This window comes from Carassius gibelio, chromosome A7 (genome assembly GCF_023724105.1).
Source record: "Carassius gibelio isolate Cgi1373 ecotype wild population from Czech Republic chromosome A7, carGib1.2-hapl.c, whole genome shotgun sequence".
NCBI lineage: Eukaryota > Metazoa > Chordata > Actinopteri > Cypriniformes > Cyprinidae > Carassius > Carassius gibelio.
In genome coordinates, this window is record NC_068377.1 from 36,654,713 (window position 1) to 36,670,112 (window position 15,400).

At 38.9% G+C, this 15,400-nt stretch overlaps 2 protein-coding genes across 7 annotated transcripts in view; one reads left to right on the forward strand and one right to left on the reverse strand.

Annotated features, from left to right (window-relative positions):
• The window catches only part of LOC128017418 (calpain-1 catalytic subunit), a 213,335-nt gene that overhangs the window by 185,705 nt on the left and 12,230 nt on the right, over positions 1 to 15,400 (forward strand). Inside the window, exon 1 of one of the 6 annotated variants that reach the window (XM_052602803.1) lies at positions 14,427 to 14,546. The exons of 3 other annotated variants lie outside the window; for them this stretch is intronic. The gene's annotated coding sequence lies outside the window, so the exon portion shown is untranslated. Of the gene's footprint in view, positions 1 to 14,426; positions 14,547 to 15,400 lie in introns of those variants that run through there. 2 more of the 6 variants (XM_052602805.1, XM_052602808.1) reach the window with 2 other exon arrangements.
• On the reverse strand, positions 2,308 to 13,065 carry LOC128017414 (splicing factor 3B subunit 2-like). Its single transcript, XM_052602792.1, has 22 exons — positions 12,898 to 13,065; positions 11,699 to 11,742; positions 11,556 to 11,612; positions 11,297 to 11,452; positions 10,529 to 10,579; positions 9,778 to 9,907; positions 9,115 to 9,218; positions 8,920 to 9,028; positions 8,013 to 8,113; positions 7,741 to 7,935; positions 7,450 to 7,572; positions 7,293 to 7,373; positions 6,760 to 6,987; positions 6,260 to 6,409; positions 6,096 to 6,185; positions 5,896 to 6,003; positions 5,704 to 5,811; positions 5,395 to 5,540; positions 5,209 to 5,310; positions 4,473 to 4,572; positions 3,454 to 3,648; positions 2,308 to 2,537 (listed from the first exon to the last, which is right to left on the reverse strand). The coding sequence occupies exons 1-22, from the start codon at positions 13,001 to 13,003 to the stop codon at positions 2,466 to 2,468; spliced, it is 2,556 nt and encodes an 851-aa protein (XP_052458752.1). The 5' UTR covers positions 13,004 to 13,065; the 3' UTR covers positions 2,308 to 2,465.

The following is a 15,400-nucleotide window of genomic DNA, read 5'->3' on the forward strand; positions in this document are numbered from 1 at the left end:
TCTATAATATATATATATATGTATATATATATATATATATATATATATATATATATATATATATATATATATATATATATAATATTTTATATTTATTGTTGATAAAATTGAAAAATATTGTTGATACATGAATTATTATTATTTATTTATTTTAAGGTGTGTTATGTATTTTTTGTATGTGTGTGTGTGTGTGTGTATGTGTGTGTATATATATATGACACTCACATTTTTAGGAAATGTATACATTTATAATTTAATTAATCAGTTTTTTAAATGATTATTGACTTATAAAATAAAAAAAGATAATTTTATGCATTATTCCTTTTTTCTGCACATCTCATTATTCAATTAGTTTATTAAACCAAATTATTGTATTATTAAATGTATTATTACATAATATATATATTTACAAATCCATCTTTCAGTCAACATGCACTCTAAATATCAGTAACTGTATCAGGTGTCTTGGTTAAAAACTTAATTAAAGGCCTGAACTCATTTCTACTTTAATATGAATAATTAACATGCCAGCCCAAGTCAAAATGTGCACAATTAGCATGTATTTGAATAAATTACCAACCCTGCTTGAGGTCATCTGAGGTCATCGCTAACCCTAACCTGCTCAGTTGAGCTGGTCATGTGATCAGTCACATCATAATGAGCCTGGATTACTGCAGCAGTGTGCTGGATATGAGTGATCCTGTCCTGTCCTAATACACACCTCGTCCACCTCATCAGCACTGAGGGTCAAGCTCAAACATAAGATTCCTCTCTAGCACCTGTTCAGGCAAACAGATGGTCTTTGTCCGGTGAGCAGTGGGAAGCCCACAGAAGAGGCTGGTGATGAAAACACATCTATATTTATCAGCTCATGCTGCCTGCAGGCGTCTGATGGAGAGAGTGTGACCAGCACATGACACAGCTGGGCTTCTCCTGAGATCTGTGTGTGTGTGTGTGTGTGTGTTCATGACTTTATCTCTTAACGAGTACAGCCTTAGGATGCTGACGATGTTGTGTGATTGTAACGGAAGGTAAGCTTCCTGGCCTGTGGGGATTCAAATAAAACCGCTAATTAGTTGAGTCATTACAATCTGGCTTTGAATACACTGGGTTTACACTGGCTTGCATCACAGCTCAGAAGTGCATTAAAAACAACTAAAGGATCGTCTAACTTTTATGTCAAATACATGGAAACCCATTTCTGCCACATATAAAAAATAAATAAATGAATATGAGTATGACATACTTCAAAATTATGATATTGTCATTATTGACAAATCGAAATTATGAGATAAAAATCTGAAATCAAGTCAAAACCATGAAAAAAAAATTGTGATTATGACAGTCAAATTATGATTTGTCATAATTAGGAGTCATTCTTATGAAAGTCATAATTATTAAACAAGTTGAAATTCTGAAAACAGTAAAATAAAGTCATAACTTATAACTTAAATTATACATTTTTTAGTAATTTCTTGTCATAACTATGGCTTTATCTCATAATATCCACTTTGTCATAATTTGGAATTTTTGTATCATCTTATAATTAAAATTGTCATAATTTCAAGTTTTTCCTAATATTTACTTTTTATGCCATATCTGATTTCTTATAATTTAGACCCCCCCCCCCTTTTTTTAATCATAATTTTGTCAAAATTGACTAATTTTTTTTTTCTTCAGAATTCCTACTATTATCTCATATCTATGACGTCACAATTTAGATGTTTAATTATGACTTCATGTCTCATAACTTGGATAATAATTATATTTTTTTAATTGTGATTTACCAAAGCACAATTAGTTTTTTACTTTTGTGTCAGAAATGGGCTTCCAGAAAGAAATGTGAGTGGTGTTTGCGGCGCAGAACTCACTTCAGTGAGAAACAGCATAACTTAATCATGAGATCACGAAACAGATGAAGATGTGAGACGATGTTCAAACCCTTGAGATGAAGACGTCTGGAATGAGGCAAACTGGATCTTGCCCACGACGTGTTTGAGCTCATTCAGTCTGTGTGTTTGAGGGGAAATGAGTGTGTTGTTGTCTGAGAAGCCGTGTTAGATTGCTCTGGACTCAGTTCAAGTGGAAGTGAAAGTGTTATTTAGGTCAAAACAGATCCCAGACATCAGGCGAGGGTCAGACTTCCTGACAGATCTCCCCCTGCTGGCCGGAGCGGACCACTGCAGACTCATTTACAGAAACACACCTACTCACCAAGAAATCAGGAGCAGGAATCCAAAAGAAGCTTTTCATAAACCAGCAAGACAGAAGGGGGTGAAATGTAAAGAAATAAAACACTAACATCTGTTTGTCATGGACTAGCATTTTATTTACAAAAACATCAAGCATAAATGAAAACCGTCGCTCAGTGTCATGTGAAGTACAAACACAAGGGCTTCTACACGACACCAGCAGGTTAAAGGAAGAAGAAATGAAAGAAATGAAGGAGGAGTCACACCGCAGGGCTAGAACTTGAACTCTTTGTATTTCTTGGCTCCAGAGCGTGAGTCCTGCGGCTGAGCCTTGCGCTTCTTTTGCTGTGAGAGAAGAAACATTTTAGGAAACTGGGTTACAACACACACACACACACACACACAAATGACAAACATAGATGTACACAAAACACCAAAAGACATTTAAATGGCTCTACTCAAACTTTATTGCATTCATTTGGTGCAGAAATCAATATGTTGATTTTAGAATCCTTACTATTTTTTATTCTATATTTTTGTGATAGCATCCGCTCATCATTTATTATAGCATCCACTGCAAAGCACTTCAAAAACATACAGAGATCATATTTACCTAAAAATCTAATTATGGAAAGATTTGAAAACTTGCATAAAGAAAGTCAAGCCTAATGAAAATAACACTGATTTTCATAGCAATTAAGCACTTTTAGACAAAAAATGAAAAGTTATAAATAAATAAAAATCTGTTTATGCATGTAAACACAAATGCATTAATATCTTTGTAATAAAAACATTTTTATTATAAAATTATAATAAAAATAAAATTTATGAATTATAAATTACATTTATAAATTGTGTATATAATCAAATTGTGTATATACAAAAATAAATATATTTTCTTTACAAAAAAGTATTAAAGTAAAATAAGGTACATCATATCAGAACGTTCATTCCTTTAATTGTCTGATTTTAGATTTACATTTCTTTATTCAGCAGACGCTTTTGTCTAAAGAGACTAATAAATGAAGAAGATCATAAGGAGTCTTTTTAAGCTGTTGGTCATTCAATAAGAACGATTCTGAACAAAGATGATGAGCTCATAAGTATAACCCCCATTATTCATTACAGTAATGGGAATGAAGAACACAAAATCCAAATGCACATTAATTAACGCAAAAGAAATAACTTGTTGTTTTTGATTTTGCGTTGCAATATGAGCGAAGGGTTGATGACTGTCTGATGCGACTCCATCTGATCTCACCTTCTGTTTAGCAGCGTGCTCGGCCACCATGTCACTGAAGTCCTCCTTCTCCACCTGCTGCTCTCTGACGTGCTCCTCGTACTTCTGCGTCATGGCCATGGGGTCCAGCTCCAGCTCCTCCGGCGCCAGAGCCACCTCCACCCCCTGAGAGTCTCCACCCAGCACCGAGACTCCACCCTTACGACTGGTCACCGTCTGCACGGACCACAGCACACAATCAGACGGAGGCAGCATGCACACGTGTTTTCATGACAGATTTAATCAAATATACATGAAGTAATGAAGACTCGCTAGCAGGTCAAGTATAAATATAATGATTTTGTAATATTGTGCACCAATTTAAAAAAGTTCCTCTAGAGTTTTTAAATATTTCTAATTAAATAAGCTCATGCATATTGAATGGCTTTCCTGAGATACATTTAATGTGAGTTGACATTGTTTACAAGCCGTTTCACTGACATCTTTCCGTAGTTGAAATAATTGACCTCAGTCAGTATTTCAACCACAGAAAGATGTCAGTCTTGTTTTTCAGCAAGTTTTTTCAGTTTCTTTCAACACTTTTTAATGTTCATTCAGGTTTCTTTCATGCTGTAACTAGTAAAGCTGTGGAGATAGTTTGTTGATGTCCCAATTGAACCGAGGTGTATATAGCGATTGGGTCACGTCACATAAAAAGCATCAACACATTTATTGTCTGTATTTTGTGGTTCAATTGATAGAATTTGAAAACACAGATTTTGTTTAATATCAAAAGTAACACTGCTTACCTTGATTTCTGGAGGACTTGGATAAAATTGAATTTATAAATTGATATTGGTTCATTAAAATAAAGATCTGTTCAAACTGATGCCTAATGCACACAATGTACACTCTTTTAAACCAGCAAGAAATCATTTTTAAATGCACATGGATGTTCAAGTGAAAGTGTGCATTCAGTTCCTGTGCATTTCTTTAAGGATGTACCAAGAATTTATCAAAACCAAGCTGCTCTGAGAATGAGCTGTGACACACAGTCGTACCGTAGACATGTCGTAGATGTGTGTGGAGGCCATCATAGCGGCTCCGACCGCCCCTGCCTTCCTCTCCGGCAGCACCGTGAACAGCTGAGGCGTCTCGTTTCTGAACACACACACACACACACCAGTTACACTAGCAGTGAGACGCTCTTATCTGAAGTGATGAGAGTTCACCAATCAGCATCTGAATATAACAGAGGTGTTTTTTCCTCTATACTCACACTATATCAGACTACATGTGACCCTGGAGCACCAAACATGAGAAGCACAGGGATATTTGTAGCAATAGCCAAAAATACACTCCATGGGTCAAAATTATACATTTTTATTTTATGCCCTAAATTATTAGGATATTAAGTAAAGCTCATTTTCCATGAAGATATTTTGTAAATTTACTACCGTAAATTTATTTCTGAACATTAATATGCATTGCTGAGAATTCATTTTGATGACTTTGTGATTTTGATATTTTCAGTACTTTGATTTTTTGTTTTTTTTTGTTGTATGATCAGATTTCAGATTTTCAAATAGTTGTATCTCCTATTCTAACAAACCATACATGAACAGCTTATTCAGCTTTATAGATTATGCATAAACCTCAATAAAAAAAAAATTTAAAAAAGTGTGGTTTTTCCCTGGTTTTGTGGTCCAGGGTCACATTTAAGTCTGATGTATCAAATATGGTAAGATTTTTCACATTCAGAAAAGAAGAGCCCATCAGTTTGGCTCTGCTCCTCACCCGTCCATGGCCTCCTCGATCTTCTTCTTCCTGAGCTCGATGAGCTCTGGCGTCTCCATGCCGGCAGGAACGGAGGAGAAGCCGCCCGGAGTGATCAAGCCACTGTCAAACAACAAGAGAGAGAGAGGACATCTGTGAGCCATCACGTCTCAAACACACACACACTCAACCAGAGATGAGCGGCACCTGTCTGCAGGAGTGAAGAAGCCCGTTTCATCTGGTTTCTCCTCGTCACTCTCCTCCTCCTCCTCCTCTTCCTCAGACGACTCTTCATCAGACGCCTCCAGCTCGCCCCACGGGGTTCGGTCCACTTCCTCCTCCTCTGCTTTGGCCTGTCAGCATGATCAGGCAAACCAAACCACAGAATGGAAAGGGTGTCCTTCATATTGGTTTTGTTTTTTGTGAAAGCAATAAAGCACTTTATCCTCTCACAGGTCGAGGTGTCTCGTGTAAAGGGGTCTGTATGTTCAGGACATGACTGTGTAGTTCTCTCACCTGGAAGTCTATGGCGTTGGTGCCGAACACGTCTCCGTACAGTGGTCTGCCCGTCTCGTCCACAGGAGGCTTACCCCAACCGCCCGCATGATACCCAAACGAACAGCCCTGAAACACCCACACACAGGTAGTATGAAGCGTGGAGCTTTACATGACCTAACCAGGTCTACATCTGTGTCCTGTGTGTCTGACCTCAGGGATGGGGGCGTTGAGGCCGGGGATCTTCAGGTTTGGATACGAGGGTGGAGGACCGTATCTCTGCATGGCGATCAGCCACGGAGGAGGAACTTTGTGAGAGTTCTGCGGAGACCAATGCATTGTAAAAACACAGCTAAAATCACACAGGAAGACTTAGAAATAAATGAGAGTTAGGTGCAGGATGCAGCACTCACGGGACCGGTGGGCATCCCCAGAGCCACCCGCAGCTCAGCAGACAGATCGCCCGGCTTCTTCTCCTTCAGACGCGTCTCGAACTCTTTACCCTGACACAGAACAAGCAGAGCAGGGTTATTTGTGCTCCACAAGCTGACGGGATGATCAGGTGACGCAGGCGCACCTCGTAGTACAGGTCCCCGTGGATGGTGAGCTTGGGCTTGATCTGCCACTTGAAGAAGGCGTCGTGCAGCTTCTGGTAGTCGATGTCGATCTTCCCCATCTTCGGCCGAACCTTCTCTCTCATTTTGGTCTTCATGGTTTTGGCGTCTTCCTGCAGGGACACGGAGACGTGTGTGAAGCTGACAGCAGCAGGAAACACACCGTTACAGATTCACTGTATTATAAGCGTCACTCAAGCGCGCTCTCGTATGAAGACTGAAAAGACAATCTGCTTATATGAACTTTGGTTTAACAACTGTATGAACAAGCATCGGATATGCATATGCAATTATAGTAGTATATTAAGTTTTCTATACAAATATGCAAGTCTGCATTTATTTAATCTAAAATACATTTCAGAAATCATTCGAATATACTGATTTGGCGTTCAAGACATATTTCTGGTTATCATCAATGTTGGAAACCGTCGTGCAGCTTCCTGTTTTGGTGGCATGCCATCACCTTCTCCTGCAGGGCTTCTCTCATCTCCTGGATGCCGGTTCTCCTGATGAACTCGGGCAGCTCAAACGGGGGTTTCTCTATGCCCCTCTTGCCCTGCAGGTACTTCCTCTTGAAGCACCAGTGACGGGGCACAGGCACAGTGTTCCTGGCGGCCTTCAGGTGAACCAGCAGCTTGGGCTCCTGCGCCGTCACGTCATGCATCTCCACCACGTCTGGACGCGCCACAAGCTGAGAGACAGAGGAGCACAAACATCATCATTCAGCTGCACCTGCCTCTAGCTCTGAAAATACCCAGCACTTCCACCGGGACGACTAAAGTGTGTGCTCCAGGGTCACATGTTTTGGGAATGATAGGCTTAACTAACAGACTCCTCTATATCTTGGATGACCTTGAACCACTCCATTAAGTAGATATTTTAAAAGCACCCTTTTCCTCTTTCATTAAACGGTGCATCTGAATCTAAACACACTGAACTGAACTAAAGTGTTTTAGGAGGAATTTTGAAAAGAAACAGGAAAGTGTCATTTGTAACCTGTTTGAGTTCTGCCACCGTCAGCCGGTTCATCCTCCTCAGTTTCTTTTTGGACAGCTTGGGCATGTCCTTCTTGACTTCCTGTCACACAGGAAGTGGAGGGGTTAGACGGGAACATCATCAGGGCTGGAGGACTTTCACAAAGCCTGTAACTCACCTCGTCGCTGTCATCGCTGTCTTTCCTCTCCAGTTCAAACCCCTTCTTCTTGAAAGAAAGGATTTCGGGCTTCTCAGGCTTCTCTGGCTCCTTTTCCTTCTCCTTCTTCACATCATCTGTCAGCTGGGATAGAAAACCATCAAATGGCACATCCATCAAAACATGGGAGTTATTTTCAGTCTTTAAAACAAGCTTCATTCTTCTCATTTTCTCACACCAAACACAAACGGATCTTTCTGGACTCTTAGCATTACACTACGTTCATCTCCATCATATTTCTGCTCCTCTGACCTTGAAGGTGTCAAAGATCCTCTTGAAGATGATGTAGTTAGGGTCGTAGATGGCGGGCTCCTCCGTCACGTACTCGATCTCCACCTCGCTCTCCTTGTCACGGCTCTCCTCTTTCTTCTTCTCTTCCTCCTGCTGCTGCTCCTCCTGACGCTTCTTCTTGTTCTTCTTCTTCCTGTTCCTGCGCTTGCGGTTCTTCTAGAAGTCAACGAGGAGAAATTCAGTAAGAGTCTGCAGAACAGACTCACAAACGCTGGGGACGCGAGGAGACGTACGTCTTTTTTAGAAAGGCCGCTCTGGTCGTCCTCATCGGAGTATCCCAGGGCAGAGGAACGGTTCAGGTCCATCTCACTGGCGTCTCCATCATCATACTCCTCTGTGGACCAAACAACACACACAAATGAGTTCACACTGTGTAGATGTGTGCATGTCTTACAAAAGACAAGTTGTTTTTTACATTAACACAACAATGAGCAAGAGCGAGAATGATGGGAAAGGTATAGTTAATTTTATTTTTTAAAGAAATGAATACTTTTATTTGTCAAGGATGTATTAAACTGATCAAAAGTGACAGTAAATACAACAGTAATGTTACCAAAGTTTTCTGTTTCAAATCATATGGCTCTTTTGGAATTTCCATTTATTAACGAATCATAAAAAAAAAACAAAAATTTTTTTAACTGGTATAATGAGAAATGTTTCTTGAGCATCAAATCAACATATAATGATTTCCGAAGGTTAGTGTGACATTGAAGACTGGAGGAATGATGCTGAAAATATTGCTTTGATCAGAGAAATAAATTACATTTTTACATTACACTAGACAATAGTTATTTAAAATTGTAGTATTTCACAGTTTTCACTGTATTTTTGAAAGGACACGAAAGCTTTGAAGCTAGGATTTGCTGAATAAATTCTGAATAAACAGCGCAGAGGGTTCATTTAATGAATTACAGAAAGAGAAATGCAATAAACATGCATAAAAAACACATAACTGAGCACAAGCTGTGCAAAATTAATTAAACGAAATAATTGCAAGCATTAACCTTCATTATGACTACATTAATTGTGGAGTCTCAAAAGTAAAAGCAGTGTTTCTCCAGCGGGTGATTAGACCTGATGTGCTCAAGTGCTCATCATCTCATCAGTATGACTGTTATGATGGAGGAGGAGGATAGTGACCTGTAGGAGCGATGCTGAGCTGCTCCTGCCTCATCTCCTTCAGCTGCAGGATCTTCTCCAGAGCCTGAGGGATCTTCGGCCCGATGCCCACCTCCTCAGCCTGCCACGGCTGCACACACACACACACACACGCGTCAGGATCACTGAACAGAGGAGCTCATCTGATCATGCATCCAGCCTCTCAGGCTCTCATACCTCTCTGCCGTCTTCTCCCGGGGGAGGCGGCACTTTCTGTCGTTGATTGACAGGTTGGGGCATCAATGAAACCCCTGGAGGGGCGGGGCCACTCTGAGTCCCAACTAGAGGAGGACAGAAATCATGTTTACTACAGGAAAATCAGCCTGATTAAAAACAGCTGTAGTCATTTTAAATTGAGTCTAGTTAAAAGGCAAAACAGATTAGATGAAATGGGCAAAAAAAGAAAGAAACTAAAAGATAAACCATAATCCTTCAGTTCATTGAACACATTAAGCAAAGCAAACTTTTTGTGTTATAAGATTCCTGAAATGTTATGTTAAAGTATGCAAATAAAGAATTATCTTATTAACTTTGCATTCGATTAAATATGCAAACATGCATCAAATATGTATAAAATAAAACTCAACAGATAAAGCCAGGTTCAAAATTCTTTTCACTTTGCAAAATACTTTTTTTATAGAGGGGGTTCTGTATTACAATTAAAATCTACAGGTGCAAAAACTGTTTTTAATGTTTTCTTTTCACTATTCTGAAAACTCTTTATGAAAGGTTAATCAAAACTGACTGGTGCATGAAAAAACTGTTAAAATAAAAGACATCCAGTCAGCGTGATTTGTTGTTAATGAAAGCATCACAGTGAATCCGTGTGTGAAGGCTGACCTCTGAGGGGTGGGATGGGGGGCAGGAGGTTGGGACGGGGTCCCAGTTCAGGTCCTCTGGGGCCTGGGGCCGCCCCCTGCGGGAGTTTAGCAAGTTCCTGCTGCCTCTCGTGTTCCAGAAGCACAGCAGCCTGAGACGAGACAAACATATGCTTCAGAAGAACTCAGACCAAACCAGAGAAGAAACGGCTGAAGATGAGGAGTGAAACGACAATACTAACAAACAATTTACATCACAGAATATGCAATGTCACATTTTTGTGGAAATTGTACAAAAAAAATAAAAAATATTAATGATTCTTCGATGAACAGAAAGTTAAAAAGCGAAGCATTTATTCAAAGTAAGAATCATTTGTAATATTATCAATGACTTTACTGTTACTTCTGATTCAATTCAATGTGTGCTCCATAGATCCAAGAGGTTATTTGTTAGATTCACAGTTATATTGAAAATATATAACCAGTGGTGAAAGGTAAATCAGGTCGGCTCCACAGACTATGCAATTATTTATAGAGTATATGAGAAAAGATGAACAGAGATAAGACAAAAGAAAGAAGCCTGGGACGTATACAATAGACTTAAACATGAAATATTCAGATGAACAGGTGTGTACTAGAAGAATGTGCACAGGTAAGTACAACAAGAAGTTAGAAAATAATTCAGAATCATACAGCTGGAAATGTTTGTGCAGTATGACAAATCCTTTGAAATTCAGCAGCTCTGTTAAGAACAGGAAGTAGTATTCTCTCACCCGTTTCTGCTGCTCCAGGAGCTCCTGCTCATCCATCACTCGTGCTTCACCCTGAACACACACACAGTTATAAACAACTACTTAAACTGCTATCACTTTACCTTTAATAACAAAGCACAGGTGTGATTCAGTCACAAACTGAAGAAAGGTTTGTTCTTCAAGGCACTCTGTGATTTTTCTTACTTTATACGCAAGAAAAAGTCCAAAATTAGATTTCTTGATAATTTGATATTCTATAAAGAAGTGTAAATGAACGACTCATGAGCTAATGAGAGCTCTTCCGCTGCCATCTACTGGTTACACTGGTCACTGATGTCTGTTTTTAACATTGTACATTAGTGTTTGTTTACCACAAAGCTTATTTAGGTCATTCCATTAAAAATAACATCTAATTTGAATCATTTTTAGAGCTTTAGCGCTGGAAAAAGATGAATTTCTCTCTCAAAAGGTTGTTCAAACCCTGAAATAAATTCATTTATATAGTGACTTATAGTTATAGCATCACTACTTCTGGTTTTCAATGCCAGCGCTGTTTGATCGGTTTATAACAGAAGTCTGTGCTGAATTCTAATGCGTGTGATGTAACAGTGTATCGAGATCAACACTGGCTCCTGAGTGAATCTGTTCTGAGCTTGGAGAAGGTTGTAGCGCGGTTTCATTAAGTTTGTTCTGTCAGATGTTTCTCTAATGCAGCGCTAATGACTCGCACTGACAGAAAAGAGGTCGTCATCGCAGCGCAATCTACACCCAGCTGTCTCTCCATCTCACCTGCGTGGCTCTGTCGTCGTGCTGCATCATGCCCGGCGGCTCTATGCCCATGTGGATGGGTGGAGGACCCCCCATCATGTTCATGGCCTGCATCATGTTCATTCCTGGAGGCAGAGGCATTGAGGGCATCGGGGGCAGCGGTGGCAGACCTGGCATCTGAGACACACAACACGCTCTGGTCTCAATACAGGAAATACAGCAGTGATACACGCCACTGCAAACACAACTAACAGAGAGAATACAGGAAACATGGCAGTACCGTAGTCATGCTCTTCTCATCTCCGGCCATGTTCGGCTTAGTTAAAATCATCCCAGACTGCAGAAGAAATAAACGTAATGTTCATAAAAGGAAATCCAAGTTAAGGGCAGATCTGCAGTGAAAAAACCCTGAATATAACTGACCTGTGCATAAGATTTCAGTCGGTCTATGAGCTCCTCTCTGGGACCTGAAAACAAAGAAAGCATAAATGGATATAATAAACACCACTGGACTGAATTAAACACGTTTAATGTGTGCTGGAGTGTATAGAATCCACACAAACAAACAGCTGACGTTAATTACAGCCAAACGCGTTTTTACTACCCAAATAAATATAGATACACAGTCTCCCGTAAAACATTTACTAACAAGAGCATCTAAAAAAATGGTTTTGAATATCATGGCAAAGGTCTTTTTTTTGTAATTTGGAGAATGTATTATTTGTATTATTTGTTAATAATAATAAAACAAATAGAACAACAATTCTTATATTCTATGATTCATTGCACACAAACTGAAATATTTAAAGAGTGTTTATTTTATTCTGATGGTTATGATTTACAGCTCATGAAAATAAATTTAGCATCTCAAAAAAATGAGAATATTCCACTTTGAGCTTGATTATTAATACGGAGTACCTCTTGGGCCAGTTTTGGACATGCAACCACAATTATGGGAAAGACTAGTGACTTGACAGTTGTCCAGAAGACAATCATCGACACTTTCCACAAGGAGCGTAAGACACAGAAGGTCATTACTGAAAGGGCTGCTGTTCACAGAGTGCTGTATCAAAATATATTCCTAGAAAGTTGACTGGAAGGAAAAGGTGCACAAGCAACATGGATGACTGCAGCCTTGGGAAGATTGTCAGGAAAAGCCGATTCAACAGTGCCAAAAACACTTCATAGTGGTTTGCTGAACACGATATCACTGTGCTTGATTGGCCAGCCAACTCACCTGACCTGAACCTCACAGAGAATCTATGGGGTATTGTGAAGAGGCAAAAAATACAGAGGAGCTGAAGAACGCAATCAAAGAAACATGGGCTTCAATAACAGCATTGACTCAGCAGCGTCACAAGCTGATCACATCAATGCAAGTTTGTGTGCAATGAATCTAGAATATATACGTTTTTTTTTATTAAATAAGAAAACATAATGAACTTTTCCAATACATTCTTTTTTGTTTAAGATGCACCTGAATGCAGTAGGCGAAGTTCAGTGCACTTAAGGCCTGAGCAGCAGACGGGAGCTTAAAAGGCTAAGCGGCTAATGCTAGCTAACGAAAGAAAAACCGAGACAAACTCCGCCACAACGACCGCAGTAAAACGTTTTCAACTCACCCATATTAGGTGCTCCAAACTCGGCCAGTTTGGACTGCAGCTCGCCGTGAGTCCATGTGTTAAAGTCTAGATTTGAATCAGCGCCCGGTGGCCCGTCGCTAGCCATGATGAACCTCTGCGAAACAAACCACAACGCGTTCCGGCGCAAGGGATCACGGGAAAGACGCAGTTCTTCTTCTTCTGGTGTTTGAAAGACGCAGTTTCTCATGGGATTTGTTGTTCATTACGTTTCGCAGCTTGATTTGAAGTTTTAGTATTTTATTGTGTGTTTATCATTTGTAATTATTTTTTAAAACATGGGTAGATGCTTTTATCATATATTTTATTTCAGTTTTAACTTTATTTTAGTACATCAAGTTAAACTGATTGAAACTGAAAACCCCCCGGAAATTTAGGAATAGGCCTACCATCAAAATGGAAATGGAAAATGAAAACATTTCTTCGTTTGCCCACTGTAATTAAATATGATGGTGTTGTTTAACACAGACATATCCAAAATGGTTGATACATTTAACAGACATTTAGTTAATGCTGGGTATGCCTACGAGAATAGTTCAGGTACTTCTTGTTCTCCAGTCATCTTTTGTGCATTCATTCACCTGCCTTATATGTCCTTCCTCTTTTTATTTCAGTTGATACAAGACACCGATGTACTTGGGGAACTGCTCAACCTGGATATTCATAAATCTGCTGGATTGGATGAATTAGTTCCTTTATATCCCATACTGTGGCTGTACTTTTTAATATTTATGTTAATGATATTGCACTTGCCGCAGGTGATTCTCTGCACATGCATTTATATGCTGATGATACTATCATTTATACATTTAGTTTTTCCTTTACGACTGCGTTATCTTTATTGCAGGCCAGTTTTACGTGCATCCAACGTGCTTTCTTTAGTCTTCATTTATTTTTAAATACAAATAAAATAAAAATGTATGCTTTTTAACAGAAATCCACCACATGTTGAATATCTGTCTAAGATTTTCTCATCGCATGGCTCTGAGATTGATTATGTTGAATGCTACAAATATCTTGGTATCTGTCTTGATGGCAAATTGTCATTTGAAACTCACATAAATCTACTGCTTAAATTTTAATTTCAGCATTTCTAAAGTCAGTACCTCCTCTGGTCGTGGCTCTTTTCAGTTTTCAGACTTAAAAGCTTAGTTCATTTATTTCACTCTCTTCCTTTAAAATAATATATATAAACATAAAAGATAAGTGTCAGGCAGGGAATTCTGGCAGTGTCAATTCATGTTTTTTGACTGTAAATTAGGCTATACAATGACTTTCTTTTCACTTCCAAAAAGTGTAATTTTAACAGTATTTTACTGTAAAATTACATTAAATGTAGTCTTATCACAGTTATTCACAGTATATAGTATGGAAACTTACTGATAACCAATTAATAGGTTTTTACTGTAGCATTTGTAGTCTTTTACTGTTCGAATCACAATAATTTTTACAGTGTAGCGTTTTAGTTTTGTTGCGTCGCGTCGAACGCGTAAACGCGCTCTTTGATTGACCGACTGGGTGCGACGTCATGCGCTAATCCGCTACAGCGAGAGCGTCGCATTTATCAAGCGTTGCGCAGCCGCGCGCTGGATCTGCTGGGCGTTTGTGCTGATGGCGAGGTGAAATCAGGGGTAAGACGTTAAACTTCACGAACTCCAGAAGTTCTGAGGATTTATTAATATTTGTTCATGCACTGTCTGCAGATAAATCCTGTCTGTATCCGTGCGAACGACTCATTCACTTTTATAGTTTTACACCTGTGTTACTGACAACAGTTTTGTTTTCCGTGAACGTTGCGTTATAAAATATCAGCCAGTACTTCTAACATCTTTTTGAGTTTAAAACATCAAAAGGTGTGTGAACTTCATTTCCTTGTTTTGCAGTTTCTTAAGTTTTTCTTTAAAACTGACTGTTATGAGCTCTAATATTGTTTGCATGCATGCATTGCTGTTAAACTGCTAAATCATCCTTTATCATGGTCCATGTGTGTGAATGCGTGAAGTTGAATCACTTTAAACCTTTTTTTTTTTTTTTTACAATCCGACCGAATTTACATGGATTTCTTCATAACTTTTGATGAGTTTGAAACTGAATGCATGCATGCATGCATGGTTATTAAAGCATATACACATGGTCTGCTGTTGTAATCAGTCTGGGTTTATTGAAAGTCACAGGAAGTGATGAAAGCAAGAGCTGTTTGTTTGCCCATATATAACCTTATTATTTCTGATCTAAAATCCACACCCAGGCCGCATGGTGCTTGTGTTTTAATAACGTTATTGGAGAAACTTGCAGTGTTATTTAATCTTTTAGATGCCACAGACCCCCAAATAAAATCATGCTTGTGTGAGGGACTCCATCCTAGAATTAAAAAAGCATCTGAATAGTAAGAAAGAGAAGAGAGAAAGTCTTAAGAGAACTATGAAACTGATGTTCACATCCCCATTAGAGACAATTTTAATATTTAGTTTAGTATTTTTACAAG